Raw genomic sequence first — 25,634 nt, 5'->3', positions numbered from 1 at the left:
TTGTAAATTTTTCTAAAATTTTATTGTGCACTCGTAAACATTGATTGATACAACAGAGTAGATAAGTAAAGGGTCATTTAATAAGAGTAATTGAATTAATAAACTTTGAACTTAAAATATAAAACAAATTTTAATTTTACATAAAACGGATATTTTTATATCATGTTAAATAATATTTTATGTTTTAAAGATAATGTCGGCCAAATGTCCACCACGGCGTTGTTTAATCCGAGGTTCAATTTTCATTTTTTCTCTTATTATATGAGCAAAGTAGGGTAAATTTTTTTACTACCCTGGCAACACTAACGAAATTTCCTTTTTGTTTCTTCGACAATCTGACAGATGGAAAAATAATTCAATTTTTAAGTCATGCATTTGTGACAAACACATTCATTTGATATTTACACATGAAATGTGATTGCATCCTGTTTCTTTAAGATCCAAGCAGTATTTCTACACTTTAAAAGGACACAACACGGCATGGTTAAATTCGAATCAGGAGTTGCGTACTGAGCGACGTCTACGTCTAGAAACTAATGGGTCAAAACGTAAACCTACTAATTTATGAGTAGTCGAGTCGCCTTCTGTTTGATGTGCGTATGCGGTTTCTGGACTGTTCTTAATTCTATACTTTTATATATTACTGTGTACATTGGAGTTTATCGGCTTTTTGTTTTCTATAAACTTTTATTTATAGTAAAAATTTATTTACAAAAAATGTTTATAATACAATTCACGTACTTATTTAGCATGTTAAATAAAATTGCAGCCTAGATTCAAGTACACATACTCATTTATGCTATCGAAGCTTAATAAAGTGTATACCTCAATTTCTGAGTAAAGTAATTTTTCTATTATTAAAAATAATGATGATTTTCTTGCTCGATGTGTATAATTTACCGTTATCATAACTGTCGTGTTTTACACAATATGTTTCCAAGACAATTATATATGTTGTTTTGCTGGGAAGCTCTCTTACCCACGCAAAATAATGTAAAACGCAATGCAGCTTGATAATTTAATATGAGAATTCACTAGACGATATGGATAATTCTGGTATAATTTTAACCCAGTACACTAAGAATTTGTCACAATCTGCTAATCAATTTAGTATGTCAACAATATTTTGAGTTCGTCCAAATTTTTGTAGACAAGGACTGGATTCAACTCACTGGGGAGCTGTTTATATTAACATATAAAAACAGAGATGAAGAACATTTAAGAAAAGGTAATATAGAAGTCTAGGCATCTACAGGGCTTATAATATTAACCATTCTAGCCATATTTGAACATCTATATTCCTTCAATTATTTCATCTATTACTGTTACTAAGAGCTGAAACCTTTATTTATGCGGGTGAGATTCATATAATTATTTATTCGAATCCAGTCCTTGTCTACAAAAATTTGGACAAACTCAAAATATTGTTGATAAATCCACGTGGTCTATGAAGAAGTATAGAAATTGAAAAAATAACATTTCAGTAGGTGACATAATTCAATTAGATGAATCTCACCCGCATAAATAAAGGTTTTAGCTCTTTAACTTCACAAACATCAAAAGATGAAAGAATTGAAGGAATATATATGTTCAAATATGTGCAGAATGGTGAATGATTGTGAATGTTACATAAAGTGTAAAGTGGCCACTTAAACCAGCCATTGACAGATCATAAGCCCTGTAGATGCCTAGACTTCTATATTACCTTCTCTTAAATGTTCTTCATCTCTGTTGTAATATTTTAATTTAGAATGTAGTAGTATCTTATATGCCCATTGTCCTATATGGTGTATCGCGTAAAAAAAATAATTTTTATTTGTAATTGTTTTGTTTTTTTTTTTAATTCACCGATAAACAAATGGGAATATCTGGGTTAATGTATTTTTATACATAGCTTTTTATGATTCTGGAGGTAAAAGAAGTGCAAAACATTTACGTATTTTATTTATTTTTTGTCGATGTCCTGGTGTAGTGGTCCGCGCATTTGCCTACCGTGCAATAGGTCTCAGGTTCGATTCCTGGCATGTTTGACATGAAATATTTATTTAAAAAAATGTTTTTAGACTAGAATATTTCATAGTCCCTGGACTGGCACCTGAACCGTAAGACTGATCGTCTTACCTTCATGTAACAAAAAATGATCAAGACATGCTGCAATTGGTGTACCAATGCAGTACCCTATGCACCATTAGGTGCGGAAAAGGAATGATTAGGATAATTTATTTTTATGATACGCTTTTTTTGATACGATACATTTCAATGTTCAAGTTACAAGGTAATAACATAGCTAATATTAAAAAGACAAAATATAACTACATTGTTATTTAATATGTACATTCCGAACGTTTTACAGAATATCATAATAATCAGTAAAAAGAACGATGGATTTAAAAAAACTGATAGTGTAAAATGTGAAAAACAGTCTAATATATATTTATTTCAATGAAAGTGGATGCATTGGTAAAAAAGATCTCTGATAGGTAATTAAAAAAGTATCTTTGAAACAATTTTTGATGGGAATGTATGTTTCAATTAAGAAAGGGCCTTATTTATAAACTTGGTATAAAGTTACGTCTAGCATAGTGGTAAAATACCAATATAACAAGGGTGTTAAAATCACTCTTAAAATTATTTATTTTTCTTTAGTAGAATCAATAATAAGATATGCTATAAAGTCGTGGGGACATTCGACTAAAACTAATATCAAAATGATCCAGGGTCTACAGTACTCTATAGTTAAGCGAATTGTTCCTGCAGAGATTTACGAACAAAGAAGTAATAATGATCTCCTGTACAAAACAATCAAAACTCCAGTTCGAGGACTACTGTGGCTTTGCATCATTTTGGAACAATTTAATAGTAATACATTCAAGTTTCCTCTCAAACATAAACATAATACACGCTTCACGTCTAATGATGGCTTGGTGGTACCAAAAGTATGTAATAAGTTTGGAAATAGAACTCTCAAATATTTAGTACCTAGAATTTTTAATTTATTACCAAAAGAACTTAAATTTAACTCACATTGTAACAAGAGCAAAATAAGAGAGTGGCTACTCGATCAAAAGTTTATATATGAATAGTAGCTTAGGTGTAAATATTTCAATTTTTCATATATTTTCTTGTATTTAAAAATAAATTTATATATTATTATTTGTATAAACATGTTTATTCCGATCTTTCCGGCTGCTAATATTTATGTGTTATTCATTGTTTTTATAAATGTAAATAATATTATTATGTTAGTATAATTATAATCTTCACCAACAAGCTACAGAAAATTGGTGGGATTTTAGTTTTAGTAAAAATATAACAAGTTTATTTTTTTATTGTAAAAATGTATACTATTATACTATTAATTTTTTTTTTTTTTTTTTAAATCCCATCCTTATTCTTCCCCTATACCTAGGCGTAACTTTATACCAGGTTTATATATAAGGTAAGGCCCACAGTGCATTAAAAAGGCGGCTATTAAAAATGTTCGTGGAAGCAATAAAAAACAAATCATGCTTTATAAACCTTTTCTTTTGAATCGATTGTGAATTGTGACTTGATTTGATATTAATGTTAATCTAAATCAATTCAAATGCGTTGGCATACTGCTTTCAAATTCTGGTCTGATTTTCCTCGGGTGGGAGATTCCAGAAACCCACTGCACTACGCGTTACCTGTACCCGAGTACCTGAGATCGTCACGTCTATTGTTGGCTAACATTTTCTTGAACATAATGGTCTAGCACCATGCAGCTGGTGGGAGGAAATCGAGACACTTTTACTGTCCCGATACTGAGTTACGAAAACTTTTCCCTGTTTTGAATGCTTTATTCAAATTGTATTGCATCGATACGAATATTGAGTATATTCCCTGGCGTAATAAATATGTTCTACTGTTTTTTGTGTCATTTTTAAACATTAAATTGGGATAACGTATAAAATACATTTATTTGATTTGATTGTATTACTACTACTACTACCATCACGCTATTCCCGAGAGAATATACCGCCACACACGTCTATCCTGGCATACATTCTTAGCTTCTTCCACATTCAGACATCTTGTCATACATGCCCTTCGGTTCTGCCTGCTTTTGACATGACCAGACTTAAGATTTTGGTTTATCTGATCATGCCACGTCTTCCTTGGTCGTCCTCGTCTCACGTTACCGTTAATTTTCGCCATATATACTTGTTTTACCATTCTTTCGTCGTCCATTCGTTCTACGTGACCGAACCATCTCAGAGACCCTTTCTTAATCTTATCAATTATATTTGACTCACTTATTTACACTCTCGCCTGATTTCATCATTCGTAACCCTGTCGTACATTGATTTTTACACACATTCGTCTAAGAGATCGCATTTCAACCGCGTTCACTCGGCTTTCATCCTTCCTCTGCCAGTTCCATGTTTCACTTACATACATAAGTGTTGGGACTAAAACTCCCTTTTGATTTGATTGTATACCCAAGTTAAAAGCCTTGATTTGATTAGAACTCACACGAGAGGTAGTATTATACATGGTCAATATAGTGCAGGCAATTGGTAAAATAAACCAAAGTAGGGAACAAAATGCCGAACACTCCTCTAGTGGAACGGAAGGCCTGTTGACTACCGCCAACAGGCCGGCTTCTCCTGAAGAGTTTTAAGTGGTTTCCTCTCCACATGAGCAAATGCTGAGAAGTTCCTGATTGGCCCACATTAGTATATCCGTCCTGACCCCAACAGTTTAGATAAATTTAAATAAATTTAATTCCAGAAAAATCTACTTTTGAAATATAAACCTTGTATATTATAAGCAAGGTAAATAATAAAGCAACTCCTATATAAAAAAATAAAAAAAGTTTTTATTAAATGACTCAATTATTATCGTCAGCGTTACTTTGAATTTGATTACAATAGTGATAAGGAGGTTCCGCGTTATATGGAAACATGTTTCTTTGAGATATTTTATTGTATAGAAATAGCCTTTGACCTTTCTTATTTTCTTTCTGCATGCAGAGCAGACTGCATTGCCCCATATTTCACGTTGCCTATACAAACCTTCTGCTTCTACGGACATTGTTCTAGCTGACAATGTACTCCGTCCTCAGCAGTGTTTCTCAAAAAAATAAATTATTATGCGAATGGCTGTGCCTCTCATTATTTTAGCTATTAACTATCTGTGTTTGAAATACTAAGTTTTTATACAATATAAGGGACATCGTGATGTCGCGAGCTAACAATTTAATCTTCGATTTCTTAAGTCCAGTATAAAGCAGTAGCTCAATCACAAATAACTATCGACGTGATAACAATTTCTCACCATGGTTGTTTATCGTATTTGCGATCACAATGGAACATCCGTGAACACCTAATATTAAATGTCAAAATATTTACGTTTCGCGACGTATAATTATGCTGCGAAATCACATATTTGACTTTCACCAGTGTAAATATGGAAAATATTCCAAAACGGCTATTTTTATTTATGTATTTATTATTTATCACGCTATTTATTGCATTTAGCCAGCGGTTGGCAAGCCAAATATCAAGAAAAGCAGTCGCCATAGTAATTGTAATTTTATTTTCACTTTTTTGTATTAGATAATAATAATAATGGTTTATTAACAAAAATTACAATTTCTTTATCTACTACATACATACTTACTATAGTGCAAATGCAATATATTGTATTATTTTTATAGTAACCGCCGATTTTTCGCCAATGAACTGTATTTATTTACGAAGAAAACAAAAAACAAACTGACACGAGCGTTGACTTAGAGATTACGCACGCGTTGACTTATGACTGCGGTAACTTAAGCATGTTCATTATTGTTCATTGTGATCGCTCAAATGCTTAGCATGTTTTTAAGCACGTCGATAATTATTTGTGATTGAGCTGCATATACTTTTAAGATACACAATCAAAAAAGTCAACCTGGAGACCTTAAATTACTTGGCTAAAAAAACCATGGCGTCGCACCTCGCTCATAAATGACCATCTACGAGTATGTCAAATAATGAGGAAAATCAACATTTAAAATTTTAGGATCTTCTTTAAATTAATGGTGGTGTGATTCTCATAAATTATCTTGCATACTAGTAAACGCCTAACATTTAACTAACTTCTTTTTTTAAAATAGAACGTACTAAAAAATATGTGGATTAAAGAAAAATTTATACAAATTCAACCTCTTGTTTATGTATTACAAACATCTTGGTGATATAAAAGACGTATAATTAAATAGACACGTTACTAGTGCGAAGAAAATGGCGTTTCATTTCGTGGGTAATTGCCTTCCATGCCTTCATTCTCTAACGGACTTTCATCATGATCAGACTTGATGCCACTCAGAAATATGCCGTTGCATGAGACAATAAAATGCTTTCATTGTATTGCAACTGTGAAAAACAAAACAAATAATTTATTTCGTAAATACAACGCAATTTATGGAATAAGTCGATAATCAGCTATATTTTTAAGCACATTTCCAAAATTTTGACAGCTGCCAACTAGTGTCGTTTCTATGGTAACAAGTTACACAGAAATAAATATGAACTAAGGTAATATGTGTGTCTCTTTTTTTACACGAATGATTGCGTGTGTATCGTGATTTATCATCTCTTTTTTTATTTGTTTTATTATTGAAGGCAACGAAACATTAATAATAATAATAATGTTTGGATAATTTATACAGCGCCATTTTTGTGAAAATCACCTCAAGGGCGCTGTACAATAAATAAATATCCCAACACGTCTTGCAGCTACAGAGCGCATGGACGGTTGGGATTCTAGTTCCTCGTCTCCAATTATGATATATTACAATTATGATATACATGAGCTAGATGACAGAACGTCTTGCAGCTACAGAGCGCATGGACAATAAGAAATCTAGCCCCTATTTACATTTTTATTTATTATTATATGTTATTATATATATATTATTAGTAAACATTTAAGAATAACACGTCTATTTATTATACGTTATCGGATAATATCCTTCTAGTGCGTTTATGGTTCAGATTTCGGATGCATTCAGATTATTGTTTCTCAGCACTTGTAAACGATTGAGAATCTTTGGCGTATTCGAGGGTGGAGGACAATGCTAAGTTATTCATTTCTATTTAAATAATAATGTCCATAGTCTCTATTATTGTCTATTCTCTATCGTTTCCGTAACATCAGCGTCAGGCTTGCGTTCGTCCATTGTTTTACTCGGCGGTCACAGTTAACAGTTCAACATCGCTCTCTATATTTGTTCATTGTGATATCAAATATTTATTCAGACATCAATAGAGGCGTGTGCTGTAATACAAGTACCTAACTGATTTGATGAGGAATCGGTAGCCAAGCCTTTAAGCCCGATACTGAATAATGAAATTCGAGCCTCTGACTGTTTTAATAAAATTTAAACTATTTTATGTATTATTTCTAGATTTTACGATTCCAAAAGTTGTTTTTTTAACTGGAGTATTTTGAATTAATTTTAAGTTACATTATATGACATTAAATTTCTGGGTCGAATTTCTGCTCGGTTTCTGGGTGAATCCAGTTAAGTCCAAAATTGACAATAATGGAATTCGAGCCACTGACTGTTTTAATAAAATTTAAACTATTTTATGTATTATTTCTAGATTTTACGATTCCGAAAGTTGTTTTTTTAACTGGAGTATTTTGAATTAATTTTAAGTTACATTATGTGACATTAAATTTCTGGGTCGAATTTCTGCTCGGTTTCTGGGTGAATCCAGTTAAGTCCAAAATTGACATTTTGAGATATGGCAACAATATTTTTTTTTTAAATTCCGATATTCATATAATTATAATTATGTTAGTTCATAAGCAACAAATAATGATTTATCTTATGGACTTTCGATTGTGCATCTAACACGCCGGCTTATTAATATACTTCATTACATTTTTGACGATTTGACTTGACAATGACAATTTTGGACTCAAATATATGTATGCGAGAGGTCACTTCTGTAAGTCCAAATATGCTGAAATTGAGTTATTAGTTATTCTTCTTGCGGTGCCTTATCATGTCCCCCCGACGTTGGTGATCACTATAGCGAAAGAATCTCGGTCCTGCGCTACTCCGCATCCAGGACAACTGCTTATTGGATGTACTCGCCCTAGTGATTCCTGGGAAAAAAATACCAGAGTGGTTTCCCATGCCTTCTCTGGTGGATTTTTAATCAGGGTTATCTTCCCTTAACTGGTTGGTTCTGGTCTGGAGGCGCAAGAAACTCACCTTTCATCCCCTCGTTATCTGCTGTGATCACATCGTTATGAGTGTGATCTCATTGCTCAGGGTGCGCGACGTGGACGCTAACGAGTCGGACTAGTCAGTAGTGTTGCCGGTGGAATGCAACTGGGCGTTCGCAGCATTTAATAGAATCACACCCTCCAGCAAGATGTGACTCACTGCGACCCTACTGACGGTTCGAACCCCGTATTAGTTATTGCTATGTCAAAATCAAATGTTTCGTCCTCTATTCATGGTAAATATCATTAACTTTCTTTTACATAGATATTTTTTTTATTGCAACTGCACACCAAATTAGAGGTTAAGGACAGTAAGAAAACATACAGTACTCTCGAGGATTTTTACAATGTAGGTTTTTATAATGCGTATCAATATACTTTAGGATTTTTTTTTCAAAGCCTCTCATTTAAAAAACAAGATGTTTAAAGTATGAAAAATCACTAATTTGTCTCTCCTGAAAAGTTGGGTTTTTGGAGATACGGTAGTTTACTTCTTACATACAGATAAATAGGCGGAGTTCTACAAAATAAACGCAAAATCATATCTGTAAAAAATAATGTTTCGTGCATAGACTAGACATTTTTTTATCAATTCTATAAACTTGTTATTATTGTATTGCTTCGTTTGATTATGGATGATGTGCATTGAAATAATCAGCTCGGTAAACTAAGTCCATTGCTATTCGTATTTCTTGTACGTGAACCGGGTACTCCGCCCAGACTGCGAAAAATGACGAAAGGCCGACCTGTTATTACTGAAGTGAATTCACATGGTGCCATTGTGTAGTGAGAATACACTTAACATAAGTGGAAATTAATTCCGAACTAATGACGCCTTCGCATGTCACTTCTCCGATTCTTAATTGTGGAAGAATTATTAATTGTACTTGATATGTCTACTATATGGAATCGTAGTAGGCCAGAAACAGCATCTCAGTCAGTACAAGGTCTAAAAATATAATGATAGACAATTTGTATATACGAGTAAATGATAGTCATTTTCGTCACGTTTAGAAGATCGCTTCAAAATGGCAGATTATAAGAAAATACAATTTTACAAATAATACTGTAATAATTTCCCACCGTAGAACTTTTGTTTTATAAAGATAATGAGATTTTGCAAAACTCGTTTATTTTATCCGTTAATCATTATTTAAATTTTTTTATTCTTCAGTAAAATTTAAAAAAATTATTGTTAAAAGTAGTTGTTCAAAAACAAATACGATTGAATTAAAAAATGGTGCCTTAAAGTCTGTCGTAGCAAATAAGTGTCTATCGCAAGAGGCTAAATTAGCAGTTCATAGTGGAGTTCTGGTACCAACCCTAATGTATGGAAGTGAAGCATGGAGTTGGAAAAAAAGGGACGAAAGTAGACTGAATGCTGTTGAAATGCGATCCCTCAGGCGAATGTGCGGAAAAACAATGTATGATAGGTGCCCTAATGTCGAAATTAGAGCAGAATGCAAGGCTGAGTTAAGCATTATCGACAAAATTAAGAAAGGTCTTTTGCGATGGTTCGGTCATGTGGAGCGAATGAATGATGAAAGAACGGCTAAAAAGATTTATGATGCGAATGTGTCTGGTTGTAGAAGTCGAGGAAGGCCGAGAAAGACATGGCATGATCAAGTACAACAAATTCTTGAAAGTGGTCATGTGAAAAGTCGGAATAATCGACGTGCGTGCATGAGAAGATGTATGAATGTGAAGGAAGCAAAGGAAGTGTGCCAGGACAGAGTGTTGTGGCGTTCTATCCTCTCTGCCTACCCCTCCGGGGAAATGGCGTGATGGTTAGTTAGTTAGTTAGTTAGTTATATATTATTTTATTTTTTTAAATTTTATAATCTTAAGAGATTGCTAAGGATACTAAGGTCTCAATTTTATTTACGTTTTTAAAAATAGCATACATATATTAATTGAGCACAGAGACACCGCTTATAGTGACACAGCCAGAGTGCCAGACCCATGCATGAGACTTGCCCTGACTAGAAAATCTAGAAAATCCCTCTTTGAGTTGGGGCATTGTTCAAATTTATACTTATGCTTCAATTTTTATTATTATCAGTATGTTTTCTAATTTATATTTATTTTGAATTTTTGATATTATTTTTATTTGAATTTTTTAAGCATCATTTAATGCAATAAAAAAAACACATGTCTAAAAAAAGGTCCTTTCTAAACAAGGGAATTTCCTAGCTAGTAGGGACCTGAAACAAAGAAGCTCTGTGCATTTTAAAACTGTGAAATACATAAATAAAATAGTTTATTAAGGGTCAGAACTCCCGCGGCCAATACTCGCATTTAGGTATTTATTTGTTTGTTTCCTATTGCTGTATTTGTTTTATTGTTTTGATTTTATAAATTTTATAAAGATGTGTTGTACTGTATAAAAATAAAATAAATACACCGTAAAACAATGGTATTAAGTATATAATTCATCTTATAAATTGGCTTATTTTTACACTTGAAACGATACACTCATGGCAAATATATTTAGTTATAAATAATGTTCGCGAGAATCTTTTATAAGCCGCATGAATGTGATATAATAATTCATGAACTATTTACTCTAAAAAAGTAGCAGCTGTGTCAATTTCATTAAATAAACTTACACCAAATATTTTGATTTTTATAAATAACAAGCATAAAGTATCGTTTACATGTGAAAAATACAATATAAATGACAAGTACGAGTATGTCTGGTCCCAGCTCCGTGAGCAGCCTCGACCGCACGGGACAGAACACTGGGACAATACGAAAATTCACCCGCAGTTCACACGTAAGCGCTGTGAAAATGAATACACGACGGCGTTTATTACGAGCGAGTTCGCAAAAATACTATTTATTTTATGCCAAAATATATTGGAATTGTTAAAGAGTGAACTAAATAAGAATAAAAAAATCTACTTCCATTTTTGGCAGGAAAAAGTCGCGGGAGCGACGCGCACGCGTCGAGCAAATCGCTATTGTCGCAAGGTCCTGCCCGTAGAGGCCGCGCGCGGTGGTGGGGTTAGTCATTGTTCTGCGGGGATAGCCCGCCCGTATATCGCATCGCGGGACAAAGTCTCGGCACTATGTTTTGTCCTGCAAATTGCTGTTTACGCGAGGACAATGGTCGGGTCCTGGGACAAAATAATATGCTATCGTCCACGTGTCAACGGCATTTAAACCAACGTAAAATACATTGTCCGCTAACGTGTGTTCAGTGTTTTTTTTTGGTCAGGCTACCATTTCTAAATTTAAATGTGAATCATGAATGTCCTTTGTTACAAATAATATCCTGCGTAATTTTTTTTTTTTTGGGAAATTTTCTAAGTAATGCAACGCGTCGCACACGTGTGGTATAAAATACAACAATGTGTGAGGGTACTAGTTTCAAATTCAGTTACCTCCAAAAAAATAATGCAGTTTTAAACAAATTATAACCTTTTTTGGTTTGGTTACAAAAATCAGTTGCAAAATCAGTTACATCCACTGGTCGCCACTTTTCTTTCTTTTTCGACCAATGGGTAGCTTCAAAGAAAGTTTCATCCAAATTAATTTTGGATTCTTTTGTTAAATATGTGTATTTAAGAACTTTCCTTTTTAACTTTTCATGGTGGATTTGCGAAAAAAATAAATATAAAAGTAGTCCAAAATGCCCGTACCAGTTTTACGTGATTTTCTCATTACGAAGATTGGTGGAGCTAACTGACTTTGCGACTAGTACTCTCATGTATAACATGTAAATATATCATCGTTAACCTTTCCACACCCAGTGGTGCATAGGACACAGCATCGGAATCGTGATCAGTCTTACGCTTCAGGTCCACACAGAACTGTATTCTTTATCCGCCCGGATACAGATTATAAAATATTTTTATTTGATTATACAGGGTGTTCATTAAACCCTGTATAATCAAATATCACGATGATCAGTATGAGCAAGAAGACATATTGGCACATTAAAATATTTTTTTAAAACGAATAAAATTTTAAAAAATAAACCATCCAAAAAAGCAAATGGTTGCTTACTTCTGCAGAGGAGAAACGAGGAGAGGGAGGAAGAATCTGATACTGCGCCGCGCTCCCCTCACTTCTCCCCTGCAGAAGTAAGCAACCATTTGTTTTTTAAATATTAAAAAAAAAGACTTTGTTCGAAATATATTTTTAAGTATGCTAATTTTCTTGCCCATATTGATCATTGTGGTTTCGGATGTGACAGGGTTTAGAACACCCTGTATATTAGAATTATAATTCCACTATGTTCAACTCAAACCTTAAACAATCGAATTACCATAGCAATCATTTGAGCCAAATAAAAGCAAAATCGATTCTACGAAGTTTGGAACAAGTTCCAAGACACCTTTGTTTTTAATGTGACCCATTTACAAGACAACAATGTTGTTTATTTAACCCTTTAAATTTTACGATTGGTTTATTCACGTACCTGCCTAAATTAAGAAGCTGTGAATTTATTTTTTAATCGCTGGTATCCCTAAGTATGTCTCTATTTTTTCCTGCCCAAGTTGGTAATCGACATTACTTTAAAAAGTTCGCATTTTACTTTGAGAACTGCCTAGTTTGTTTAGAAGATAATTCCTGCCGTCTTTCTAAGTTATATTTCGAGCTAGTTTCAAATGTATTACGATAAAATTTAACTAATTTAATTAAATAACCGCAAATGTGTATTGTTGTATAATAAACACAAGTTTCTCGATTTATTATCAGTTTAAGAGCCAGTATTTGTAAAAAATGAACGTCAAATAATTCCTAATGTATAATTAATTCTTTTTTAATACCAAAAATGTTCTAATAATTCTTAAGAACATATCGCATACTGGGAATAATAGTGGCATATCGCAAAAAACCCAAAAAAGCAATTACGCAGCAAACTAATTTATTCACAAAAAAGGCTCAAGCTTAAAAGTTTACTCACTTGTACCATCTAGTTTTAAATATTTTCAGAAATAAAATCGACCATTGTGCCTCTATTATTTCTTGAATTTGAATAGAAAATATAGCATAACATTGGCATTATTGCTGTAGAGAAAAAATCACATAAATATATCTTACGCATAAAGACATAAAAAATACGTTTTCAAAATCATCCGTTAATTATGCGAATGGAAAAGATATTCAAGAACATTTCTTCATAATATTTAGCTGAAAAACCAATAATTTTGTGACACGGCAATATTTGTACCAAGGAGGAGGAATGATGACAGCCAATCAGGGTGATGGATGTCCGCCATGTTGTCTGAAACAGAGTCTAGGAAAACAACAGTTTTTATGTAAGGATACCCATCCACATTGACATATTAATACATAGACACGCATATAGAGTAAAATATTTTAAAAGATGTAACACGAAAACGTACCCATAGTTACTAAGTTTGTTTGTTTATACCAGGAATGCATTCAACGATCGTGCATATGCTAACAAAAATTTGAGGATACTCATTTTTGGTACATAAAAAAGTTTGTATATTCACGTTTACAATTAACATTCGTTTTTGGTGTATCATAATCAGATTATTTCCTTAAATTCCTTATAATTTCAACCCATTTATTTATTTTCTCTGGATTTTAGGAAATGGACAAATAATATTAACTCTGGCTTATTATATTTTAAAAACGTATTCCTATTAGTACACCCCTATAACTAAGTACTTCGTGAATTCGCCGCTAGGCTTAGTTTGACGTTTACAATTTTTTTAATTTACTTTTGAAAATGAATTGTTTTAAGATTTGTTAATCACTCATGAACAACTATTTTTCAAAAATATTGTTATAACTTTTCATTTCAATGATTGTATAACTTTTAATTGGTAAATATTTATTTCTTCATCAGTGGTTAAAAAGCAAACAATTATTATTCAGACATAAATATTATTTTTTTGTAAACGTCTAACCACGCGTTGGGCATGACTGTGCGTTTGGGCATGAGTTAAGATATACCTCGTCATTTGAATCGGCTCATGGTCCTGTGACTAGATGGTGGACTCACGGATCAAAGGTCCGAGGTTCGCACCCCTCTCTACCGCAACGTGATTCCCATTTTCCAATAGTGAGTTATTTAAAACAAGTCATTGAAAATGGCCACCAAAATTAAAATATTTGGATAAATCGTAAGAACCTAAATGTTTATTTTTTCACAAAAAAAAAACAAAAATGGCACCATTTTTGAGGGCTCAGGGCATGTCTATGCTTCAATGCCTATCCGCCATTGCTCTTTTTTTAGTACGCTTTTTTTACACGGTACTGCATGGAGATATAAAAGAAAAAAAAGAGGTTCAGTGTATTATGTACATATATTTTTTATTTGAACAATAAAAACTTTAAAACCACATTATGAAAGAAAACAATAAATGTAATTTGGTCACAAATGTTAGTCGTGCTGACCTTAAAAAATAAATACCACACAATATTTTCTTTGTGGTTAACCCCTAATAACGCTCCAAGTTTTTATGCCTTCTTTTGGATCTACTAACGTTTTATTAATTTTCTTTCCAGGATTGAAGCTAGTGATTGATGGAGCCCTTCACTCATACGTCACATACCTCGTCATCGGTATACTGATGTTACTCGGAGGTGTTGCCCTTCTCGGTAAGTGGAATACATAATATTATATTTTACAGTACAGGTAAACGTCGTTTTACCGCCGCCGCCGTTCCGAGACACCGGCGTAAAATGAACACAAATATAATGAAAGATGTAAGGTTAGGTTCCGTGTCAAAATTCTAAGAACAATCTAACATGTTTATTTAACACATATCCTTGATACAGGGTGTTCTTTAAACCCTGTCACATCCGAAACCACGATGATCAGTATGAGCAAAAAGACATATTCACCAAGTCACCACTGTAATTAGGCCTCCTGGCCTGTTGTGTTGCAAAAGTAAAATAAAAATAAATAAAATAAAATTGTATACTTATGTACGATAGATAAGCAGATTTTTTTAAACAATTAACCGATGGCAACCTAAGTGAGCAAACAAACAATAAATTATTCTAATATGTGTTCGTTTTATTTGTATTAAAATTTTGTTCTATGAAAAAAAACAAGGAAATGTATATAAATCGGTAGAATTTCAATAGAATTCGGTAGATCGGTAGATTACTCCGAAAATCGGTAGATCTACCGAAAAATCGGTAGTATTGGCAACGCTGCTGATGACATGTTTGTGCACCTATTGTACACAGTTTAACTACGCATTCGCCTGAGAGATAGCATTTCGGCCTTTTTAATCCTTGTTTTTTTATTCCAATACCACACTTTGTTTCCATAAAGAGTCGGCACCAGAACTTTATTGTGAAAGACTAATTTCGCCTCCTGTCAATGTTGATTTTAGTGCACCGTACACCCTGTTCCCAGCACTCACCCTCATTTGAATATCTTTCTCAGTATTTCCATCCCTAGTTAACTATTAACAGTTAACAAAGGGAAGTATCCCAGATACAAAAATTCGTTTACCTGTTTCAGGATAACCCTTCACAGTAATCTTACATTTAGTGAAATGTTTTATTCTCCAACTCTAGCTTTTGGTTCTTCGCGGACGACAACTAAATTCTCAAAATAATTCAAACTTTACAAAACTGTTTTCTTCTTCAATCAGACATGAACCCTTTTAACCAATGGTGTCAAGTCAATAAATTAGAACTTAATATTAAAAAATGCAAAATAATATCATTTCATAAAACTAAACAACCGATGTCCTTCGAGTACCTAATAGAAAACTCCGAAATTGATTTAGTTAAGTCCATCAAAGATTTAGGAGCTGTTTTGGACTATAAACTTACATACAACGAGCATACAGATAATACAGTAAATAAATCACTGAAATTACTTGGCTTCATTAACAGAATATCCTCTGATTTTACTAATGTCCGTACAATCAAAACTCTTTGTTGCTCAACTGTTCGCCCTCTTCTTGAATATGCCTCCGTGGTCTGGTCTCCATTATATGTCAATCGCATAAATCACATTGAATCAGTCCAATATCGCTTGCTTCGAAAAGTAGCATGGATACTTGGACTAGAGAGAGGTAATTATTCTTATGCTGATATAGAGTCAATGTTAAATATTTCTAGTCTACAAAAACGTAGAACTAATATTGACTCCATATATATGTTCGGCATACTAAATGATATAATCGATGTTCCATCATTGCTGGGACAAGTAAAATTCAATATTCCGACTCGTAGATTGAGAAACAATGAAGTACTGTTCATCGATCAGCATAGAACAAACTATGGCCTAAATTCTCCAATGACCCGCCTTTGTCGTATTGTTAACTCAAGACAGGATCTGGACTTTTTTGGTTTAAGTTTACAACGATTTAAACGAGCACTAAATAAATAGTCCAGATCTTGTCTCGATGTCCCTTATGTTTGTCAATGCTTCTTTTCTTCTTTTTAATGTTTTAAACTATTCTTTTATTGTAATATTTAAACCCTATAAATTGTATCATGGACAATGTCCGTTAATAAAAAAAAATTTAAAAAAAATGTATGATTAAAAAATCGATCTCTAAAGTTTCCCTAGAGTAACGCACGTATAATATTTTGTTACAGAGTTCATGTATCTATCTTCACAACGGAAAAATGAATAAAGGTTTTACGTACTTATTGTTTATAAGAAAACAATGTCGTGCGTCGCCTGTAATTATTGCACGCATTTCCTACTTCCTCTTCCGTTGGTTAGCCGGATTTGAATCCCTAATGCTCTATGTTTGTGTAATGCGTAATGCGTATCCTCTCTGTACTTCTACACCTTATCTCAAACTACACTTTGCAGTACAATAATTCAATGTCATTAATTCACTACATGTTCCTTCTCTTTTCTGCAATGAATTAAATTAAATGCTTTTTTATTAAAAGTGTGATTTTATTCCAATAATAACTACTGATTCATAAAGCTTCGTACCAATTATTGATAACCATTGCCTTGTTTTGTTATTATAGAATAGGTATTTATAAATATAATAATTATTGTAATTAAATATAAAAAATAACTTTATTTGCATCATTTTTCTATCAAGAGTTTATCAAATGTCATGGTCCGTCTCTACAGAAAAACTTGCTTTCCGAAAATATCAGTTTTTACTCAGCCAGATATCAATTCTACATACGTTTACTATTAACATGCGTACAAATTACTTATACAAAATCAAAATTAAGATTTATTATAGAAATAAAAGACGAGTGATACTTTAATCTACAAATTTGGAATATCCAGTGACCGGTTTCATCGCTTTCGCGACGTCTTCGAGAACGGTATCTTTATCTTACCTTAAGTAATCCTTACCTTTGTTTTGTATAAATACATTTAATTTCTTAATAAAGATACCAGTCTCGAAGATGTCGCGAAAGCGATGAAACCGGTCACTGGGTATTCCAAATTTGTGGATTAAAGTATCACTCGTCTTTCATTTATATAATCAATTACAATAAACTTCCATCAAGAATTTTCACTTACAAACTTAAATGTTTCCAAATTAATATCTTAGTTAAATGAAATAATACCTAATTTAGATTTACAGTTAATGTTTTAAAAATCGAGATTTTATCTAATTTCTTAAGTAGTTTTATGAACTTGGTTAGACGTTATATAGAAAAAGGATTGCAAATCGACGATTTGCGCAAAAAATGGACCCTGTATCTCTTTACTTTTATTATGTATTTATTTATTTGACAATTTACTGTAGTCTGCATTACTTTACGGGTTGTTAAACCCATTACGTATGGAGACTGTAAATATAAGGTAGAATAATATTGCGAATGTCAAGTTAATAAATAGAAAGCTGATAGCTGCTAAATTGGCGATATGTACGAAAAAATATGTCCTTTACCGTGTCCTTCAAAATGTACACAGGTTTATTGAAAATGATTGAAAATTTGTATCAGTACATACATTATTTACTGAATTTGTTATATTTTAATAATATACATAGCTGTAATTATTAAAAGAGAAGGTCCGAAAGTTTCTTCATTTTAACATTGACTCCAAATAGAAAGATTTTATTTATTATTTATTTTACAATTTTTGTATTATTTTTTATTATTAAAGATAATGTTCCTTCAGTGAGATTTCCCGAACCGAGGGAAACATTTTACATTATTTTGAGACATGCCTTAAATACATCTTAAACAAAGTAAAATAAAAAACACACGTTATAAATATTTTTTTATTTTTTTTACCTATTTGGCCTGATCGGCTCGTCGATCCGTGCGCAACCCACCTCCAGTATTATTTTTTTAATAGAAATTTTACAGTGCAAGTACTTACTTATTGTTTTTATAGACAATAGAAGTAGAAGTAGTACTTTGATCGAAAAGTAGACCAATTATATTTACTCACTGTATGAATGAAAATTGTATAAAATAGTCCTCATTAGGATAACCTGTTCTGAGGAGGACTGTACCTACACATTTTTTTCACTTTGATAATGTTACTTAAATACCTTTAAATTAGGTGGGTATATTCACAGTTCGAAATATCGAGTTACGAAATCGAATCTTTTATTTGGGCCCATCGCAGGTGAAGTAAACGTACCTATGAACATCATGTATATTTTTTACTACACTGTTTTAATATTTTCAATTAACACGGGATGTTTTGTACAAAAGAACCAGGAAAAAAGGTTTTTGGGTTGTACCGATTACAGAAATGTAATACATACAAGCTGTTTAGTATAAAACAACAAGTATGGATCTTATTACTGGCCGATTACCTTTGTTTCCCATCTTTATGTTAACGATAAACGAATTGTAGCGAAAAACTAATTTCATTAATTTCTGTAAAAGGTTGAAAATATTTGAAAAAAGGAAAGGAGCACGGAAATGAACCTTCCTTTAACGCTATGGGGATTTTCTTCTATTTTGGGCACTGGATGATTAAAGTTCACTATGAATTATAATATTTAAGATTTATTATAATAACTTTCACAACGACGTGCGACGATTCCAAGAATTATTTTACAATGTGCTGTAATGTCTTTTTTTTCATAATGTTTCAAATCACAATCTTCTAATTTTGTATTTCTTCTATCTTGATGTAAGGTAGGTACCATAAAGATGGGTCAAGGGAAGGATGGGAAAGAAAGGTAATCGGCCAAGAATAATTTCGATAAATTGATGCTGTTTTGTACTAAACACGAGCTATGAGTTTACTTCGTCTTAAAAATATCAGTTCACTTCACCTGCTATTGGTTCATTTCGAATAAATGTTCAAGCTCGTTTTTCCTTTTACCACTACATGTTGATATTGTTCAAGGATTTAATCTGTTTTGTGTATATATACACTCGCCTTTATCCTTTAATCCACTGTTATACTAATGATTTCGGACACCGTCCAGTGATCCGTTTACCGAGTAGACACTACCGTGTACGTAGGTACAGATACTCCTTATTCCTTATACGATTGTGTAATGAATACTCCCTCCAATATTGTATTACACGTGGTTAGCGTCGGTGGTTGCTGTTTACTTTCATATCACTGTAACGAGTCGGGTTACACCGATGACGAAATGCCACACTAACCTAGTCTTACAAAACCCCCTCGATATTGATACACGTCGCTCAATTACTACATAAACCTACCTCTTTATTCTTTTTTTGTATTTTGTTCATATAAAATAAAGAGTTTAAGTTTGTAAGTGAAAATTCTTGATGGAAGTTCATTGTAATTTATTATGTAGATAAAAGACGAGTGATACTTTAATCCACAAATTTGGAATATCCAGTTACCGGTTTCATCGCTTTCGCGACATCTTCGAGACTGGTATCTTTATTATTTACAAAACAGACATTTAGAAATCATTATTTACAAAACCACACTCACGAAGGATGGGACACTAAAAATAATAAAAAACTTAAACTCATTAAAATAGCATTATATCAACTCATTAGTTAACCCGAAGAAAAAAGAAAATTTTTTGATAATGATCCTTAAGATAAAAATATTTTTATTTAATTTACTTTCATATAACTTTGAATTATCTATCCTTACCTGTGTTTTGTATAAATACATTGAACCCTTTAATAAAGATACCAGTCTCGAAGATGTCGCGAAAGCGATGAAACCGGTCACTGGATATTCCAAATTTGTGGATTAAAGTATCACTCGTCTTATTTTTTTTATTTTATTTTTTATTTTTTAATTTTATTTTTTTTTATTTTATTTTTGCACCACAACAGGCCAGGAGGCCCAATTACAGCGGTGAATTACATCACAGAACACCCAGGCTTGAGAAAAATCACATTTAATTTTTGTGTTCTCACCGGGAATCGAACCCGGAACCTTCCGTCTGTGAGTCAAGCGTCTTGACCACTACACCACGGAGGCCGCCAAATACTTATATTTATATAATAAAATAAAATAAAGAGCTAATGAAACCTATCCGAAAGCCAGTGAGAGTTATCACTAGAGCCCTTACTGGGCCTGCAAACAAACACCTTGTTCGAATGAACCTTTCTGAAACTTCTTCTTGATGAAGTGAGTGAGTGAGTGAAGTGATACTGCAGTGCACATAACGAAACATCCATACACATTTTGTGAAGATGTGAGAGCGCTCGCCCCTTACCTAGTTCCTGATAGCCCGATACTTAACACCTGGACTTGAATGAGGAGATTTAGCATATATGTGAGAGTACTCGCCCTCCCCATAGTAACTCGACTCTTTACGAACCTAGGCTTTAGTGACCGAACGAAACAAGATTTTTAACCCAAACCGAAAACAAAAACAAATTTCGGCTTCTGTTCTAGTTTTGGTCGAAACCAAAACTTATTAAAATGAGTTAGGCGTTTTGATTGTTAATCCTTACAGTTCATTAAAATAAGCTTTTCCATAAACCCACCCTCACACCCTAATATATTCACACACATATTCACATACCTCGGGCGGCCTCCGTGGTGTAGTGGTCAAGACGCTTGACTCACAGACGGAAGGTTCCGGGTTCGATTCCCGGTGAGAACACAAAAATTAAATATTATTTTTCTCAAGCCTGGGTGTTCTGTGATGTAATTCACCACTTTAATTGGGCCTCTTGGCCTGTTGTGGTGCAAAAATTGAATAAAAATAAAATACCTACCTAAACCACACTCCATTCACTTACCCACGCATCCTCACACACAAAAACTTCCACTCATGCACTTCTACATGTATTAATATCTAACTGAACTGGATTTTAATAATTGTATTTATGTGGAAAACTGATTTGGCTTTATTTTATGTTTTTTTTTAATGTTGCGTATATTTTTTTGTATTGCTGTTGTTTATCTAAATAAACAAAATTAAAAACTCAATTAAAGTTAAAATAAGTGTTAAATAAAATACACAGTAAATAAATGGCAAAAGTTAATCGAGTAAATTAGCTTATTTTTAGCGCTTTTTAGTTCGTTATTATGTTATACATATAACTTATATGTAACAGTTCTTCAATGTACGCTATATGAACTATAAAGGAATTACAATTATAATTATAAATATGAGATATATTTAAACTACTAACTATAGTCAACTAATCACAAAATCAGAATTGTTTTTTTTTATGTTAGACCAGTGGTCGGCAAACTCATTAGTCAAAAGAGCCAAAGATCAGAGGTACAAGAATTACGATTTCTTTGGCGAGCCAAATTTATTTTCGTGTAAAAAGGTTTCCTCAGAGCCAACGGACCTTATTATGTTGCAGAAGATTCGCGTATTCTCTCTCTATTTCAACTAAAAATTCTTTGAATTGGAGATAATTGACCAATTGTGTTGACAATCTTGATTACCAATTCCAAAATATTCAATTTCTTCTGGAGATGTCTTCGCACAAAGCGCTTCTTGGTGAATGATGCAACGATAAAGAAATATCTCGTGACGATAGAAACAGAACCTTTTCTCTTTCCGGTCACACTTTTTGCCCCATCTGTTGAAATTGAAACAATTTTTTCGAGCGTAGTTTCTCTGTCCATTTAATGACAGCGTTTGCAATATCCTCGCCACGTGTTTGACCTTTCAGTTACAATAATCCTAAAATTTCTTCATTATAACCCGTCGACAAAATAAGTGAATTGTGAAACTTGGGTTGTGTGAGCAGCACTCGAGTGGCTAAAGAGCCACATGCGGCTCGCGAGCCGCGGTTTGCCGACCACTGTGTCAGACAATGGCAATACAATAACTAATTATTTGAATAGGGTATGTTCATAAACTGGGGATATGATATTAAATGTATTCAGTATTTAAATCATATTTTTACGATTGCGAGCATTTTACTATAAAAATCTGAAACGAATGTTTTCATTTATAATTTCCTATTTAAAGTTTGATAGAAATAAAACTGCCCGTAACTGGTCAAAAGGGATGATGACGTCACGTGTGACTTATAGATCCTACGTTCACTCAAATCCTATACTGAGATACTCTGACGCGGGCGGCTTGTGGCTTTTTATTTGTTTTTTGTAGTTAAATTTCGTATTTTCCTTTGCTTTATTTTGTTTTCATTTATAAACATCTATAGCATTATGACTGACATTGGTTTTTTACAAGGAAAATCCGATAACTTGCCCAAAATAGATAGATTCATGATAGGTATTTATTAAAGACGGAATAATTTAAAGTTCAAAAATTGAAAGAAAAAAAAACATGGAGACATACTGTTTAATAATCCCTTTTCCATTATTTATGCAAATAAACATATAATTTAGCCCTGTTATAGTAAAATAAATTAATAATCATAAATACGCCGCTCAGATTACGCGCGTGCGTTTCCCACCACTGTTATCAACCGGCTGAAATCTGAATCTATTTTACACTTTACTTACTTTTGTTTTTGTCTCTTTCACACTAACACCTGCCATAGAACAGCGTTTCTGTCTTCCCTGTGATGAGTTCTATCTTCGTGCTCTTTCTTATACATATGTGTTGCTGAATTAGCGGACACTCTTTTTTCGCGTATCGAGGATAAATATTTTTTTGTATTAACATCCAGCATAGTTATACGAAATTCACTTTCCAAATCCAGTGTGAAAATGTCCATTTGAAGATTACAAAAAATACGAATTCATCATTTAAAAAAATAAGAGAGATATATCAAGTCTTGTGGCCTATGTCGACTAGTGTGACATCACAGCCACACAAGAGTTAAAAACAAAAACATAAATACATTAAACATAACAGTGTTCTATTATGAAATAATACTCTGAGTAATAATTCTCTAGAGATGCCCTTAAGTTCTATTCCATAGAATAAAAGTGTTCAAATTTTTTGGTTTGGTTTTAGTTTGGGTTTAACAAACGTGTAATGGACGGTTTCGGTTTGCGCTTACAATTCTCAATGCTACCTACTGGTGGATTTTTATAAGCTGGCGCGTGCGCTATACTTACACATACGCATTGTGTAGTATCCGTGAATAAGCCCATCGTATGACATCGCACGGCATACGCATTATGAAAATAATCTCCGTCTCTCTCACGCTCAGACGCGCTTATGAGCGTGACATAGACAACTTGCTTTATTAGTTGCTAATGATATGGTAATAAAATATACACAGGATGCTTCTGCGTTCGTCTGAATTTCGCTGCGATTCTCAATAGTAAAAATATAATAATTTGTACGAGTATTAAGTTATGGATTAAAAACACTGATTTATAAATATATAGGTATTTTTATTTAATCAAATCATGAAAAGGTCGATTATGTAGTGATGGCGCTTTCACAAAACTTACACAAAAAAAAATTAATGTACAGAACACTGAATTAAAAAATCTTGATGTTGTATATTGTTATTTTTAATGTTTTAAAAAATTTATTTTGTATTAGAGCGAAAAAAAAACAATTACTTAAGAAAATTTCATATATTTACGATTATTTCTTTTTAAACAAGCATTTTTTTATTTAATATTTTGTGTTTATTATAATTATAATTAATAGAATGTAATTAAAATGCACAGTACAAATTATATCGAAAAAAATATGTATACACATTTATTGATAAACAATAAATCTTGTTATTTATATACTCAAAACAACCTACACAACTTCGCATTCTTGTTCTAGAGTAATTGACTATAAAAAATACATTTTATCAAATTTAAATTGCCCTTATTCTTGGAAGGAATATAATTAGTAAAATGCAACATTTTGAAATATATAAAATAATGAAACAAAGTATTTTAGTAAATTAATATTACATTTTCTTAACCCATTGTATTTTTATTGCATTCACACAACCCTATAATCCAACTCCGAAATTTAAAAAAAGATAGCACATTTGGTTAAAATAGAATACAACATGTTTTAAAATCAACATTCTGTAGATTTTAAATGCCTTAGTGTGAGTTATCTGAATGCGCCAGCTTAAGTTAAACCACCAGTACGGCCCGTTGTATTGCTGTAATCTGTAGTCAATAATCATACAATGGTTTTTCTCCGTGTGGGCAAATCTACTAGGTTATTACTCTTAGATGCAATACATTATACTTAACACCCTTAGGTAAAAAAAAACAAAGATAAAAAATACAGATAACGCAGTTAATTAGAAATGGCAAAAATCATAAATTCTTAATTTGTTGGAATTGTTGCAATGTATATTACAATATGTATTGTGCTAAGAGCTCAGGGATTCACAACAATTTTAAAATAAATTATTTAAAAAAAACCTTTTTAAAAAAATATATATATAAACCTTTTTATAAATTAAAAAAAAAACTGGAATATTTTTAGCCGTAGATTCGTTCTATGTGTTCCAAATTCTAACTTATTTTATTTTGTCGATAACCTCAGTCTTGCAATCTGCGTGGATCTCGCATGTTTGTGCATCTATTGTAGATAGTTTGTCTCAGAGAACATATGTATATTTCGATAGCATTCAGCTCACATCCATCCTTATTTTTCCTATGACGAAGTTTTTTTTTTTTTTTGTTAATAAACTAAGCCAAAATATTTTTTTGTGTATCGTATTATCAACGCTATGATTTTCTTAAAGTTTTGTATTTCTGAAATTACTGCGTGTGTGACGTCTCAAGTTCTCTTCCGCTCCTTCTCGGTCGGTTCTTCAACGATTGGTCCGTTGAATTACCGTAAACTGGAAATCTTCCACAACTCGCTTGTCATTGGTTGATTCACATGAAATAGAACTAGTGACATCGTTCAGAGTAGTTCGTTATTATTAAAATATTTCTGTATCCAATTTCCCGTGGGGCTGAAGTTCCTCATTGCATACTTCACTTCCACACATGGTCCTTCCTTCCACGCAGTTGCAATCAACTACGCTTATCCCGCTATTAAGTCCCGTTCCAGCAATCGACAACAACGCTCTTGACATTTTCACGGAAATAGTATTCCTTCCATACCTACACATCGTGGGGATACAAGAAAAACCGGCTAACTGCAGAACGCCAGTTTTGCGTAAATTGAATT

The 25,634-nt window shown here is 32.7% G+C and overlaps 1 protein-coding gene across 1 annotated transcript in view; it reads left to right on the top strand.

Moving 5' to 3' along the window:
- Nucleotides 1-25,634, top strand: part of LOC148284447 (uncharacterized) — an 80,206-nt gene that overhangs the window by 45,429 nt on the left and 9,143 nt on the right. Inside the window, exon 2 of the mRNA XM_088239642.1 lies at nucleotides 14,743-14,835. Coding sequence (XP_088095768.1) covers nucleotides 14,743-14,835 — 93 coding nt within the window. The remainder of the gene's footprint in view (nucleotides 1-14,742; nucleotides 14,836-25,634) is intronic.

The sequence above is a fragment of the Micrasema longulum genome, unplaced genomic scaffold, assembly GCF_059751315.1.
Source record: "Micrasema longulum isolate JH-2025_06_02 unplaced genomic scaffold, ASM5975131v1 h1tg000117l, whole genome shotgun sequence".
NCBI lineage: Eukaryota > Metazoa > Arthropoda > Insecta > Trichoptera > Brachycentridae > Micrasema > Micrasema longulum.
Note: the sequence above shows the minus strand (reverse complement) of the source record. Positions and strands in the feature narration are given on the sequence as shown.